Source organism: Pantherophis guttatus, chromosome 4 (genome assembly GCF_059756535.1).
Source record: "Pantherophis guttatus breed Tessera chromosome 4, ASM5975653v1, whole genome shotgun sequence".
Taxonomy (NCBI): Eukaryota; Metazoa; Chordata; class Lepidosauria; order Squamata; family Colubridae; genus Pantherophis; species Pantherophis guttatus.
Window position 1 is genome coordinate 158,726,937 of NC_142066.1, and position 14,565 is coordinate 158,741,501.

General features: G+C 47.8%; 1 protein-coding gene across 1 annotated transcript in view; it reads right to left on the minus strand.

The window, feature by feature from the left end:
• The window catches only part of LOC117673241 (SCO-spondin-like), a 123,176-nt gene that overhangs the window by 57,385 nt on the left and 51,226 nt on the right, over positions 1 to 14,565 (minus strand). The window contains exons 49-59 of the mRNA XM_087894296.1: positions 14,164 to 14,284; positions 12,897 to 13,119; positions 8,573 to 8,714; positions 7,932 to 8,297; positions 6,551 to 6,697; positions 5,374 to 5,544; positions 4,266 to 4,430; positions 2,605 to 2,784; positions 1,532 to 1,654; positions 1,307 to 1,436; positions 135 to 260 (exon numbers count right to left, since the gene is read on the minus strand). Of these exons, the coding sequence (XP_087750422.1) occupies positions 135 to 260; positions 1,307 to 1,436; positions 1,532 to 1,654; positions 2,605 to 2,784; positions 4,266 to 4,430; positions 5,374 to 5,544; positions 6,551 to 6,697; positions 7,932 to 8,297; positions 8,573 to 8,714; positions 12,897 to 13,119; positions 14,164 to 14,284 (1,894 nt within the window). The remainder of the gene's footprint in view (positions 1 to 134; positions 261 to 1,306; positions 1,437 to 1,531; positions 1,655 to 2,604; positions 2,785 to 4,265; positions 4,431 to 5,373; positions 5,545 to 6,550; positions 6,698 to 7,931; positions 8,298 to 8,572; positions 8,715 to 12,896; positions 13,120 to 14,163; positions 14,285 to 14,565) is intronic.

The following is a 14,565-nucleotide window of genomic DNA, read 5'->3' on the forward strand; positions in this document are numbered from 1 at the left end:
TGTGCAGTGCAACCAATCCCAAATTCTGTGCCCGACTTCCACCGGATCTCGAACAATCCCCCCTCAAACGCTATTGTAGCTTCTAATGAATCCCGGGGGGGAAGTGGGGCTGTGCAGGATACTTCCTTTCTTACCGGAATCTTTGCTGCATCCCAATTCCACAACTCCGGCTGCAGGGAGTCCACGGAGACCAAGCTGACCAGCCACACTTCACAGGACAGGCCACCGAGTCACAGGTCACTGTGCCATCCAGACAGACGCTGTGTGAGGACGAAACCGAGGTTAAGCATTCCCCCCTTGGCTGATGCTCACTTCTGATTCGGGGTGCTGGAGAAATGATTTGGGGTGTGTGTGCGCGCAAAGAATGTTTATACCCTTTATACAGGTAGACCTCGATTTACAACAGTTCACTTAATGGCCATTCAAAGCTACGACACTTAAAAAAGGGACTTATGACCGTTTTTCACAATTACGACCGTTCCAGCATCCCCACGGGTCACATGGTTTACATTTGGATGTTTGACAACTGACTCTCATTTATTTATTTATTTATTTATTTTTAATTTGATTTATATGCCACCCTTCTCCAGAGACTCAGGGCGGCTTACAATGCGTTAAGCAATAGCCTTCATCCTTTTGTATATTTATACAATATACAAGGTCAGCTTGTATATTGCCCCCACAAACTGGGTCCTCATTTAACCTACCTTAGAAAGGATGGAAGGCTGAGTCAACCTTGAGCCTGGTAAGATTCGAACCTGCAGAAATTGCAGGCAGCTGTGTTAATTACAGGGTGCATTAAACCACTGTACTACCAAGGCTCAGTGCTTATGACGGTTGCAGTGTCCCAGGGTCATATGATCCCCTTTTGACAATGGGGAAAGCAGACTCACTTAATAACCAAATTACTAATTTAACAACTGCAGGGATTCACTGAACAAAGGGGGCAAGGAAAGTCGTAAAACGGGGCGACACTCAATTAACGCATCTCTTACTTCGCAACATTCTGACTGGCATCTGTCAATGCTATACGATTTCCTTACTCTCCTTAGCTGCTCTTCTCTCCACTTTTTCCAAAGTCTCAATCTCCGTTTTTGTAATACGACGAGCAAAACTGGACGTGGAGCTCCAGGTGTGGCCTTACTGAGGCCTTTATCCTTCATCCTGGAAGGGATCCTCCCAGCCCTCCCCATTTGGGAAAACCCACCCCCAAACGGCCTCTAACAAGCCCTCCCTTCTTTTAAGCACACGGTTTTGGTGCTCTAGCAGGTCCGCAGAGAAAGGGACGGGATCTGCTCAGACTCACCACTGACTACAGTTATCCCGCAGGAAGATCTCTCCCGGCCGACGGTGGTCGTGGTCGAAGAAGCAGTGGCACTGGCTCACATTCACGCAGCCCCCTTCCTGCAGGAAGAGTCCAGGGGGACAGCGGCACCCTGCAAGGACCCCAAGCAACGGAGGTACGTTATCCACCTGGGAAGAAGGGGTTCAAAGATGCAGACACACCCCACGCCAAAGACCTCGGGCTCACCCTCCACGCAGCTGCTCTGGCAGGACCTCTGGACACTCAACTGGCGGCAAGTCTGTGGGCAAGGGTCCACCAGGCCGCGGGCACAATGCCCGGCTTGTACAAAGACCATGTCCGGGCCGCAGTCTGGAGAGAAAGACGAGAGCTGAAAAGGAGCAGAAGTAACAGAAGGACAGAGGCGGAAGAGACCTCGGAAGTCTTCTACTCCAAGCCTCTGCTCGAGCAGGAGACCTTTACAGAATTATCGAATGACAGAGATGGAAGGGATCCTGGAGGTCATCTGGTCCAACCCCTTGCTCAAACAGGAGGCAAACGAGACCTTTTGGCTCGTACTGTACTGGGATGACACCCCTGAGAGGACAGGAAGGGAAGGGGGCATCGGGGATGAGACACCCCCCCCAAAGGCCCACGTTTCCTCTGGTTCTCTTTTGCTAATGATAAGGAGGATCCCAATTGATCAATTTAATAAATAATAATAATGTATAAATAATAATAAGATAGATAGATAGGTAGATAGGTAGGTAATGATAGACAGGCAGATGGACAGATAGATACAGATGGATGGATAGATAGATGATAGAGAGATAGAGAGAGATCCTCTCCGAGGCAGCCTAGATAACTAAGATTTCGTCAGCGAGGTTCAGGGTTCGAAAAGCGACCCTGGGGGGATTGGCAGCAGCTGTTCTCTGGGCCCATGCAGAGTGCTTTTTCCTAGGAGGATGGTCCTGGATCCCAATCCCGGCGGAAGGAACCTCGGTGCCTTCCGCCGTGCCCTTAAAACCTTCTTTTTCCAGCAAGCCGGGCTGGCCTAACACTTTTTAAAATGTTTTTAATTGTCTGTTATTGTTTTTAATCATGGGGCCAAATTTATATATATCTTTTTAATTGTATTTTAATGTTTGTAGTTTATGTTTTTACTTGGCTGTTCACCGCCCTGAGTCCTCGGGGAGAAGGGCGGTATACAAATTTAAAAATAAATAAATAAATAAATTTAAGCCTCTAGCCCATCTCTGACACTCCCCCACTCCTCTGCCCCTCCCTCTCAGTACCAGACAAGACCCCCTCCCCGTACTCACCCCGGGCATCTCCGCAGGGCTGTTGGTTGCACGTCTCCATCTGGACAGCGTCTCCGGGACATAGCTGTCCGCCATTCTTGGGTGGGGGGTCAGCGCAGGTCCGGGTGCGACTCCTGACACCGCCCCGGCACTCAGCGTCACAGTCCGACCATTCGCCCCAGGAGGCCCAGACTCCGTTCACTGGTAAAGGGGAAAAGTACCACCGGTGAAGACAGACAACGCTGTCTCGGGATTCTCAACTCCTCGAGTTACGGCCACAATTCAGCCCAACGTTTCCGTGGCTAAGTGAAATATACAGGCCAAGGCCTTTTTGTCCCATTGAGAGACTTTTCCTGCCCCGGTTATTAAGTGAAGGGGGCCTTTGTTGAATTCGGAACACGGTCGTTCAGCGCATTGGCCCCCCCCTGACTTTGCTGGTCCAAAGGTCACAAAAGGGGATCATGGCAACCGTCATAAATAGGAACCGATTGCCAAGCGTCTGAATTTGGATCCCGTAACCGTGGGGAAGCTGGGACAGTCGTAAGTGTGGAAAAAAGTCCCTTTTTTCTGTGTAATCATAACTTTCAACGTTCATTAAAGGAACCATTGTAAGTCGAGCATTATGTTTTACTTGAAGAAAGTCTGCAATGACTTCAATTTGTATTTATAATTAATATAAATGGCGCGGCCCCATTGCGAACCGGTAGTAAAGGTAAGTAGAACCCACCCCTGCTCTCTTTCTCTTTTTATATTTCAATTTCCATATTTCAATTTCTATTGCTATTTCTATTTCCTATTTCAGTTTTCTTTTTCAATTTCCATTTCTATATTTCCATTTCTATTTCCATTTCTCTTTGTGTTATTTCAATTCTATTTCTATTTTTTCAATTTCTATTTCTTTCTATTTCGATTTCCTATTTTGATTTCTATATTTCAATTTCAATTTTTTATTTCAATTTCAATTTCTACTGCTATTTCTACTTCCTATTTCAATTTCGTATTTCAATTTCTATATTTTGATTTCTATTTCTGTTATTTCAATTTCAATTTCTATTTGTATCCCTTTCTGGTTTTTTTCAATTTCTTTCAATTTTTATATTTCAATTTCGTATTTCTATTTCTGTTATTTCAATTTCTATTTCTTTCTATTTCGATTTCCTATTTTGATTTCTATATTTCAATTTCAATTTTTTATTTCAATTTCAATTTCTACTGCTATTTCTACTTCCTATTTCAATTTCGTATTTCAATTTCTATATTTTGATTTCTATTTCTGTTATTTCAATTTCAATTTCTATTTGTATCCCTTTCTGGTTTTTTTCAATTTCTTTCAATTTTTATATTTCAATTTCGTATTTCTATTTCTGTTATTTCAATTTCTATTTCTATTTGTATCCCTATTTCGATTTTTTTCAATTTCTTTCAATTTCTATATTTCAATGTCAATTTCTAAATTTCAATTTCTATTCCTGTATTCCAATTTTTCTATTTCTATTTCTATGATTTCTATTTGCATTTGTATATACACACATATATGTATATATATGGTACAAAATATTAGCCTGAATTCTTTTCTTGGGAAGAATGGTTCGGGTGGAGTCCAGCTTTTTGCAAACCCTGTGAATGAGGGTGGGGGGGAGGGAAGGATTTGGGGTGCCGGGGCTGGAAAGGAAAAGCCCTACCTGGACAGGCTCCGAGGAAGCAGGAGCGGCTGTCAAATTCATCCCGGTCGCAACGTCCCCCCGGGAGAGCATTGCGGAGCAGGTCGCGTCTCCGGAAGGTCACCCCTAGCCCACAGGACCGGCTGCACTCACTCCAGGGGCTCCAGGGAGACAGGATGCAGTCCACTGTGGTGGATGAGGAAGAAGAAGAAGAATGAGAGGAAGAGGAGGAGGAGGAGAAGAGAAGGAAGGGGGACAAGGAAGAAGAGGAAGGGGAGGAGGAGAAGAGGAGAAAGAGGAGGAGGAGGAAGTAGAAGAATAAGAAGGGGAGGAAGTGAAGGAGGAGGACAAGGAAGAAGACGGAGGAGAAGAATGAGGAGGAGGAGGAAGAGGAGGAAAACAAGGAAGAAGAATAGGAAGAGGAGGAAGAGCAGGAGGACAAAGAAAAAGAGAAAGGGAGGAGGAGGAGAATGAGGAGGAAGAGGAGGAGAAGGAAGAGGAAGCAGAAGAGGGCGAAGAAGGGGAAGGGGAGGAAAAGGAAGAGGACAAGAAGAGAAAGGAGGAGGAGGAAGAGGAAGAGAAGGAGGAGGAAGAAGAAGGAAATGGAGATAAGGAAGAAGAAGAAGGGGAGGAGGAGGACAAGGAAAAAGAGGGAGGAGGAGGAGAAGGAGGAGGAGGAAGGGGAGGAGAACAAGGAAGAAGAAGAACAGAAAGAGGTGGACAAGGAAGAAGAAGAATGGGAGGAAGAGGAGGGGGAGGAGGAAGATGAAGAAGAGCATGAGAATAAGGAAGAAGTGGAAGGGTGGAGGAGAAGAATGAGAAGGAAGAGGAGGAAGCGGACGAGGGAGAAGAGGAAGGAGAGGAAAAGGAAGAGGAGAAGAGGGAAAAGAAGAGGAGGAGAAGGAAGAGAAGGAGGAAGAGGAAGATCATGATGATAAAAAATAAAGCTATCGTAGTTGCAAGATCAGGGCAAATGCCCGCCATACCCCGGAGTGGTGCCTGGCTCAATGCCAGCTCTGCCAACTTTGGCAGAGCTCAGATTGCCCTCCCCCCATCACCCGGAACCTTTGGGGTTCCGGGTGATGGGGGCCCACGGCTACTCCACCCCCTCTCCTATTCCCCCACTCACCGCAGTTAGCTTCGTCAGAGCCATCCTGGCAATCGTGGCGCAGGTCGCAGCGGCGTTCAGAGCTCAGGCACTCCCCACTCTGGCAGGAGAACTGCTTGGAGGAGCAGGCGCCGGGGCCCTCTACTGGGATCTGGGGGCCCAAGGTGTGGACCGTTGGGGCCGTGGGACCGCCTGCAAAAGGCAGACAAGAGGGGAGAACAGTTCGGAGTCATCAAGAGGTCGGCGGTGTTGGATGCTAAGCCTTGGCCTGGTCAACCGTGGTTTAACAATGGTTTGTGAACTCAACCCCACTTGAACCTCAGCCGTTGGGTGGTAGAATTGCTGGAGGCAGTTAGTTCATCAGGTGATTCTTCTCCTTTATTATCTATCTTCTCCTTCTTTTTTCCTTCTCCACATCTACTCTCCTTCTCATTATCCTCCTTCTTCTCCTCTTTCTTCTCCTTCTCTATCTCCTCCTCCTCTTCGTCCTCCTTATCTACCTCCCCCTTCCCCTTTCCCTTCTCCTCCTTCTCCTCTTTCTCCTTTTCTTGTCTCCTTCTCATTATCCTCTTTCTTTTCCACTTCTCCTTCTCTATCTTCCTTCTCCTTCTCTATCTTCTCATTTTTATCTCCTTCTCCTTCCTTTTCCTCTTCTCCTTCTCTATCTTCTCCTCTTCCTTCTCCTTCTCCTTATCTATCTTCTCCTTCTTCTTGTCCTCCTTATCTCTTCTCCTTCTCCTCACCTATCTTCTCCTTCTCCTTCCTTCTCCTTCTCCACATCTATTCTCCTTCTCGTTATCCTCCTCTTCCTCCTTCTCTTTCTCCTCATCTATTGTCTCCTTCTCGTTATCCTCCTTCTTCCTCCCTCCTCCTTCTACTTATCCATCTTCTCACTCCTTCTCTTTCTTCTCCTTCGCCTCCTCCTTGTCTATCTTCTCCTTTTTCCCCTCCCTCTCCTCCAACCAGGTGGACTCATGTGGAGTCCCCTGATTGCTTGCAAGCCATATATGGAATTCATCGATCCAAATTTCTTTGGCCGGACAACAACTGCCAGATGAAAGGCAATGACCCACCTCTCTGGGGTGTATTGGGACTAAAGACAGCAGTCAAAACTGGAGGAACCTGGAGATCTGCAGCTTGGCTCTTGTTGAGTTCAGGATGGCAACAAGACCAACAGAGGGTCTTGGCGCGCACTCACCGCAGTGGGCCTCGTCCGAGCCGTCGGCGCAATCTGGCTGCCCGTCACAGACAGAAGCAGCCTCCACGCAGCCAAAGGTCTCGCAGGCAAACTGTCCTTGCGTGCAAAGGACCCGGGCCATCCCAGCAGAGGGCAAGAGAGTCGGCACTGCCACAGAGAAGGAGACAATGGAGTCAGGGGTGGCACTGGGGCAGCATCCGCTGAGGGGCAGACCCCAAAGTGTCCTCTCAGTCTCCTGCCACAGGAAGTTTAAACGAGGGGGGTGGGCTTCTGCCTGTTCCTTCTATTGATAACTCGGGGGTGGGGGAGGGGCATTCATGACATCATGGCTCAGATGACATAAGAGAATCGCAGAGTTGGAAGGGACCTTGGAGGTCTTCTAGTCCAACCCCCAGCTCGAGCAGGCGGCCCTTACAGATTTAGAAGAGCAGGAAGGGACCTTGGAGGTCTTGGAGTCCATTTCAGCCAAACGGTTTTCCAATCTCTTTTAAAAAAAACTTCCAGTGTTGAGAGCACCCACAACTTCTGGTGGCAAGCTGTTCCACTGGCTAATTGTCCTCGCTGTTGGGAAGTTTCTCCTTAATTCCAGGTTGCTTCCCTTCTTAATTATTTTCCATCCCTTGTTTCTTCTCCTGCCTTCTGGTGCTTTGGAAAATAGGTGGACACCCCCTCCTCTTTGTGGCAGCCTCTCAAATACTGGAAGGCTGCTATCATAACTTTTAATGTTTTATATATGGTTTTTAAATACATTGTAAGCTGCCTTGAGTCTTCGGAGAAAGGCGGCATACAAGTTGAATAAATAAATAAATAAATAAATAAATAAATAAATAAATAAATAAATAAATAAATAAATAAATAAATAAAAAATAAAAAAAAATAAAATCATGAGTTTGGAGAAAGGCGGCATACAAGTTGAACAAACAAACAAACAAACAAACAAACAAACAAACAAACAAACAAACAAAATCATGTCTCCCCTAGTCCTTCTCTTCTCTAGACTGGCCAAACCCAAATCCTGCAATCGTTCTTAATTTTTTTTAGTCTCCAGGCCTTAAATCAACTTAGTTGCTCTTCTCTGGACTTTTTCCAAAGTCTCAACATCTCTTTTTGTAATACAGTGATCAAAATTCGATGCAGGATTCCAGATGTGGCCTCACCAAGGCTTTGTAAAGAGGTACTAATCCTTCCACGTGATTTTGGTTCTATGCCTCCGTTTATACAACCGAGGATCGTATTAGCTTTTTCGGTGGCCGCCACACAGGCCTGGTTTAAAGGATCGTTCACTAGGACTTCGAGGTCCCTCTCACAGTTACTGTTTTGGAGCCAGAATCCCCCAACTGGATGCCCCTCCCATCCCGTATTAGCGACACGCCCACCTCACCTGATAAGGTGGGCCTCCATCCAGGGGTTCCAGGGATGTGCGGAAGAACGTGCCATGTGGGCACTCCTGAAGCACTGCTCGATCCAGGAGTTGCCGGCGGCTGAGAAGTGGGCCAGCGAATGCCGGGCATTGCCGTGGACAAGGCAGCTGGCATGGTGGTTTTCTGGAACTGCCGAGAAAGGGTCAGCCCCGCTGCGCTGCTCCGGGAAACTGCCGCAGTCTCTGGTTTGGTGAAAGGTGGCAACCAGGCAGGAGTGCCAAGGGGCTTCTCTGGAGGTGAGGGAGCGGCGGTGGGTCTCGTACGGATTATTCCTGGGGCGGGGCTGTGGCTGGCAGCAGTCAACCGGCCCGCGGCGCGCTCCGTCTCTGGGTCGTGCGAGAAAGAATGAAGCGGTTCGGAGGAAGAAGAGGAGGACACCCCACCCCCCCATGCTGAGGACAGTCAGAGGAAACCTGGCCCTTAGGATATCATGTTGCCCCCACAGCATCCTTTCCCGTTGGCAAAATTGGCAGAACCCATTCAGCAACACTGGACAGCCACAGGTCCTGAAGGTGCTATATATCTCAGGACAGCCGTCAGCTAGACACCATCTCTGTAACCTCCAGCCCCCCCCCCAATAACATCCCCACCCTCAACTCACTCCAGGAGCAGCCAAACACCTCTAAGCGCAAGGAAATGCTTTGGTGATACTCCACGGGCACGAAACGCAGGAAACGGGCGAGGAGAGTCGGGGTGAGCTCCTGCCGTCTCGGGGTGCTGCTGTCAGAATTCCCCTCCAGAACCTGCGGGATGGAGGGTTTCAGACAGGACAAAATGGGTGGTTCGAGAGTATGGAATCACCTCGTCCTCTTGGCAAAGCAGAGAAGAGCATTGAAGAGAAATTTGTACGGATGGAGAGAAAGGGATGGAAAAAGAGAAGAGAGTAAGCCATGGAGAGAAGACACCATTAAATGCCTTTTCCATTTTTGTGAAGCTCACAATCATTCCCCAGATTTGGCAACACCCACAAAGGGAGTGTAGTAGAGGAACAAAAGGATCGATGCTCTTTCTTCTGATTTCTCAGACTTGAAAAACCAAGAGACACACGTTGAGTTTCCTCTAAGCAGCTTCCTTTATTGTTCCTCACCTACAGACGGAATCTTGCCAAACTAAAGCAAACTGCAGTACTTGTTTCAGTAAAGATACACGGGGTCCTTGGCTTACGACCACAACTGAACCCAAGATTTATGTTTTTGTAAATTTATGTTATAACCTTTCTTGCCACCGCTGTTAAGTGAATCGTTGCAGTTGTTAAATTAGTCACACTAATTGTTAAGTGAATCTGGAGTCCCCGTTGACTTTGCTTGCCAGAAGGTCGCAAAAGGGGATCGCATGATCCCGGGACATTGCAACCGTCATAACTATGAGTCAGTAACCAAGCCGCTAAATTCTGATCATGTGACCACATGATGCCATGCTCGTAACTATGAAAAATGCTCATTGGTCACTTTTATCGGTGCTGTTGTAACTTCAAATGAAGACTACACGAACTGTTGTAAATTGAGGACTGCCTATATACTCTGAGAACCTCCAGGGAGGGGCCCGACTTGAATCTCTTCCTCCAAACCAAACTGTCTAAACTTTGCTTCTTCTTCTGGAATGTAGCCCCTCCTCCCTCCCTCCTTGGAATCCAGACCGCATTCCACCACACGATCAACTTAAATCAGAATTGAGCTGGAGGAGACCTTGGAGGTCCTCAGGTCCAGCCCTTGCTCAAGCAGGAGCCCCTCTGCCATTTCAGATGAGTGGCTGTCCGATCTCTTTTTCAAAACCTCCAGTGATGGAGCACCCACAAGTTCTGGTGGCAAGCAGTTCCACTGGCTAATTGTCCTCACTGTTAGGAAGTTTCTCCTTAATTCCACGTTGCTTCTCTCCTTGATGAGTTTCAATCCCTTGTTTCTTGTTTGGCCTTCTGGTGCTTTGGAGAATAATTTGACCCCCTCTTCTTTGGGGCAGCCCCTCCAATACTGGAAGACTGCTATCATGTCATCCCTGGTCCTTCTTTTCTCTAGACTGGCCAAACCCAAATCCTGCCACCGTTCATTTCATTTTTTCATTTCATTTTATTAGATTTCTATACCGCCCTACACCCAAAGGACTCAGGACGGTGCACAGCCAAACAATAAAAACACATACAATACAAAATTTTAAAAATAGAATAAAATCAAATTAAATAATTTTGGCCCCGACAAATTTAAAACCCCAAACTTTTAAAACCAATTTAAAATTGAATATATAAAATACTAAAAGATATTTAAAATTTTTAAAATCTTTTATAAAAGAGGGGGAAAATTAGGCCAGGCCGGCCTGGTGAAATAATAAGGTCTTTAAGGCGCAGCGGAAGGTGCGCAGATCCGGGATCCTCCGTATCTCTGGGGGGAGCTCATTCCAGATCGTCGGTGCCCCCACAGAAAAGGCTCTCCCCCTGGGTTCTGCCAGTTGACATTGTTTGGCTGATGGCACCCGGAGGAGCCCCTCTCTATGGGAGCGTACCAGCCGGTGGGAGGCTATTGGTGGTAGCAGGCGGTCCCGCAAGTACCCAGGTCCTAAGCCATGGAGCGCTTTAAAGGTGGTAACCAGAACCTTGAAGCACACCCGGAAGACCACCGGGAGTCAGTGCAGCTCGCGCAGGAGAGGTGTTACATGGGAGCTCCATGTTGCTCCCATAACCACCCGCGCGGCCGCACTCTGCGCCAGTTGGAGCCTCCGGGTGCACCTCAAGGGGAGCCCCATGTAGAGAGCATTACAATAGTCCAGACGAGAGGTGACGAGGGCATGAGTGACTGTGTGTAGGGAGTCCCGATCCAGAAAGGGACGCAACTGGCAAATCAGGCGGACGTGATGAAAAATCCTCCCGGTCACGGCTGTCAAGTGCTCTTCTAAAGACAGCCGTGAATCCAGGAGGATGCCCAAGTTGTGAGCCCTCTCCGTGGGGGCCAGCGATTCGCCCCCAATAGTCAGTGATGGCGCCAACTGACTATATCGGGACGTCGGAAACCACAGCCACTCGGTCTTGGATGGGTTGGATGGTTCTTCGTATGTTTTAGCCTCCAGGCCTTTAATCATCCTAGTTGCTCTTCTCTGCACTTTTTCCAAAGTCTCAACCTCTTTTTTGTAATATGGGGACCAAAACTGGACGCAGCATTCCAGATGTGGCCTTACTAAGGCTTTACAAAGCGGTACTAATTGTTCCCGTGATTTTGATTCTATGCCTCTGTTTATACAACCATGGATCGTGTTAGTTTTTTCGGCTGCTGCCGCACACGGATAGCTCGTGTCAAAGTGATCGTCCGTTAGGACTCCAAGGTCCATCTCCCAGTTACTGTTTTTGAACCAGGTTTCACCTACTCTGTTCTTGTACCTTTGGGGTTTTTTCCTGCCCAGGTGTAAAACCTTGCTTTTCTCCACATTAAATGTCATTTTGTGGGAGAGGGCAGAGAGTTCAAGTGTGTCAGATCCTTTTGGATCCTGAGCTAAGTGGGTCTAAGTCTACATGGAGAGAAGCAAGCAGTGGGGTGCCACAAAGTTCCATCTTAGGCCCAGGACTCTTCAGTGAGCCTTGGTGGCGCAGCAGACTAAAGTGCTGTTAAGTAGCACCAGCTGCCTGCAATTACTGCTGGTTCGAATCTCTCCAAGGCTCAAGGTTGACTCAGCCTTCCATCCTTCCGAGGTAGGTAAAATGAGGACCCGGATTGTGGGGGCAATAAGCTGACTTTGTATGAAAAAGAACACCGCTGGGGGGCCCCCCCGAAAGCCCTATTAAGCAGGTATGTACAAAAGTATGAAGGCTATTGCTTAACGCATTGTAAGCCACCCTGAGTCTCCGGAAAAGGGCGGCATATAAATCGAATCAATCAATCAATCAATCAATCAATCAATCAATCAATCAATCAATATCTTCATAAATGACTTAGATGAGGGAATAGAAGGGGAACTTTCCAAATTTGCAAATGATACTCAGCTGGCAGGAATAGCTAACACCCTAGAAGATAGGCTCAAGGTCCAGATGGATCTTGACAGACTTGAACCCTGGACCCTATCTGACAAATTGAAATTCAATGCAGAGAAAAATAAAGGCAAGAGAAACCAAAAGTACACATACAGACTGGGGAAAACCAGGCTTAATAGCAGCGACTGTGAGAGGGATCTTAGAGTCTTAGTGGACAACCAGCTAAATAGGAGCCAGCAGGATGTAGCGGCAGCCAAAAAAGCCAACGCAATCCTAAATTGCATTAACAGAGGGATATGATCAAGATCAAATGAGGTACTAATACCACTCTATAAAGCCTTAGTAAGGCCACACTTAGAGTACTGCATCCAGTTTTGGTCACCACACTATAAAAAAGAGGTTGAGACTCTAGAAAAAGTGCAGAGAAGAGCAACCAGGATGATTAGGAGACTAAAACATACAATTAACGGTTGCAGGAACTGGGCATGGCTGGTCTAGTGAAGAGAAGGACCAGGGGAGACATGATAGCAGTCTTCCAATATTTGAGGGGCTGCCGCAGAGAGGAGGAAGGGGTCAAGCTGCTTTCCAAAGCACCTGAAGGCCAGACAAGGAAAAATGGAGGGAAACTGATCAAGGAGAGATTCAACCTAGAAATAAGGAGAAATTTCCTGGCAGTGAGAACAATCAACCAATGGAACAGAAGTTACCTTTAGAAGTTGTGGGAACTTCATCACTTGAGGCTTTCAAGAAGAGACTGGACGGCCATTTGTCAGAAATGGTGTAGGGTCTCCTGCTCGAGCGGGGGGTTGGACTAGATGACCTATAAGGACCCTTCCAACTCTGTTAATGTGTGTGTTAAGTCCTGCCCGCTTAGTGTCATCTGCAAATAATTGGACCAGAAACCTTGAGATAGAGAAATGAGGAGGCCAGAAGATCGTGGATCCTCCCATGGATTGGAAGTGGGGAGATGCCATACCTGAGCCTGCAGGGACGTGGCTGGGCCGTATCCAGGCTTGGTGTAGTTCCAAAAATGGACCCCGTCGTTGCTATAAAGCAGGCGATAACGTACAACGAATCCCCCAGAGCTGCCTCCACCCTGAGTGGCCACCGCTGTGATGAAGAAGGGCTGGAGAAGGTCCACCTGGAAGTAGGGGTTGAGGTCAGACTGGAGCGGGCTCCATCCTGGCTCTGTGTTCCATCTGGAAAAAGAAGACACCAAAATTGGCTGCCATCAAGACCACGAACCAAAGAGAGGGACCTTCTGAACAGCTGCCTTGAGCAAGTCTTCTTCTGGAGACCTTCCCAGGATAGAAGAATGAGCTCCCATCATGCTTTTCTCTCCTAAAAAGCCAGATTGGAAGAGCCAAATAACTGGTAAAGGTAAATGGATGGATGGGGAATTCTGGGAGATGAAGTCCCCCCCCCCCATCTTCAAAGGGTCAAGGTTGAGAATCAAATGCATGGAGGGGTGGAGATATGAAGAGATGAAGAGATGGATGGATGAAGTGTTGGATGGATAAAGAAATGGATGGATGGATGGATGGATGGATGGATGGATGGATGGATGGATGGATGGAGAGAGAGATGACAGGGAGATATAGATCAGTTCCCCTCAACATGCCATCTTCAAAGGGTCAAGGTTGAGAAACAAGTGGGTGAGTGGGTGGGTGGATGGATGGATGGATGGATGGAGAGTTGGATGGATGGATGGATGGATAGATAGAGATGGATGGCTGGAGAGATATAGAGGAGGGGATAGATCAGAACTTCTCAACTTCCTGGCTGAAGAATTCTGGGAGTTGAAGTCCACCCATCTTCCAGTGGCCAAGGTTGAGAAACAGACGGATGGATGGATGGAGGGAAGGATGGATAGAGAGATGGGTGGAGGGAGATATATACAAGAGGAGACAGATCAGAACTTCTCAACATCCTGGCTGAGGAATTCTGGGAGTTGAAGTCCACTCATCTTCAAGTGGTTGAGAAATGGATAGATGGGTAGATGGAGGGAGGGACTGAGGGACTGAGAGATGAATGGGTGGATGGATGGGTGGATGGATGGAGAGATGGGTGGATATAGAGATGCAGAGGAGAAGATAGATCAGAACTTCTCAATATCCTGGCTGAGGAATTCTGGGAGTTGAAGTCCACCCATCTTCCAAGGACCAAGGTTGAGAATCCCTGCTCCTGTTGGTGTGCTGCTAGAATTCTCTCAATTGGAGTAGCTCCAATCCTGCCCCACTTACACATTGGGCATCCTGTTCAGCCGTCCGGCATCCGGGGGATGTCCTTCCTGGTGGGAGGAAGCTGTCAACTGCTGGTAGTGGACACGCCCGTCCTCCAGGCCGAGCGGCTCATTGCAAGAACCTGAGTGGAGGGATACAAGATGGCACAATATTAAGGCAGTGAGATGCACCATTCCTGAAACCCTCCCTCCTTTCTTCCTTCCCCTTCTCCTTCTTTCCCTCCATCCATCCGTCCATCCGTTCATTCATTCCCCTGTCCTTCCATTGCCTCTTCCCCCCCTTTGCCTTCCTTCCTCCCCCCTTCCCTTTCCTTCCTTCCTTTCACTTTTCCCTCTTCCTCTTTCTTCCTTCCTACCTCCCTTCCACTGCCCTCCCTTCGCCTTCCCTTTCCTTCCCACTTCT